The 675-nt window shown below is 46.1% G+C and overlaps 1 protein-coding gene across 1 annotated transcript; it reads left to right on the forward strand.

Annotated features, from left to right (window-relative positions):
- Positions 1-4: 4 nt before the first annotated feature.
- On the forward strand, positions 5-664 carry LOC121939766 (interferon-inducible GTPase 5-like; the record flags this gene model as incomplete). The annotated part of the gene is made up of 1 exon (XM_042482722.1): positions 5-664. A coding segment is annotated over one exon (633 nt), but the record flags the coding sequence as incomplete, so codon positions are not given.
- Between the last annotated feature and the right edge of the window lie 11 nt (positions 665-675).

Below are 675 nucleotides of genomic sequence, written 5' to 3' on the forward strand. Positions count from 1 at the left end.
TCTTCAAAAGAAAGGTGTGGTCTCTCCTCAAGTCTTCCTGGTGTCCAGCGTTGACCTCCGCCTGTATGACTTCCCTCTCTTGTTAAACACCTTTGAGAGTGAACTTCCTGCACACAAGAGAAATGCTCTGCTGCTGGCCATGCCCAACATCAGCCTGGAGGTCATCAACAAGAAGAAAAAGGCTTTTCATTCCAAAATAAAATACTTAGCAACACTTAGTGCAGCTGTAGCAGCTGTACCAGTACCTGTGCTCTCTACTGTTGTTGACATAAGACTGTTGGTTGATGTTGTTACAAGATGGGTAATCGGGTTTGGTCTTGATATCCCGTCACTGCGGAGACTTGCTTTTTATGCAGATGTGCCACTGGATGATCTGCGTGACATTATCGTTTCATCACTGGCTGGTGTAGATATAACACCAGAGCTTGTCCTGAGGCTGCTTGCTCAAGTTGGAGGTGCAGCTACATTATTGGCAGCAGAGGAAGGAACCAGATTCATTCCAATACTTGGAATCCCAGCATCAATGGCCCTCTCTTTCACCTTCACCTACAGAGTTCTCAAAACATTCCTCAACATGCTTGCTGAGGATGCACAGAGGGTGTTAGAAAGGGCCCTGGGTTTGAACACATCAGTGTGATGTAAAGTGAATGACGATGGCATTCAATGGCACAGTTT

This window comes from Plectropomus leopardus, unplaced genomic scaffold (assembly GCF_008729295.1).
Source record: "Plectropomus leopardus isolate mb unplaced genomic scaffold, YSFRI_Pleo_2.0 unplaced_scaffold59168, whole genome shotgun sequence".
NCBI classification, from domain to species: Eukaryota; Metazoa; Chordata; class Actinopteri; order Perciformes; family Serranidae; genus Plectropomus; species Plectropomus leopardus.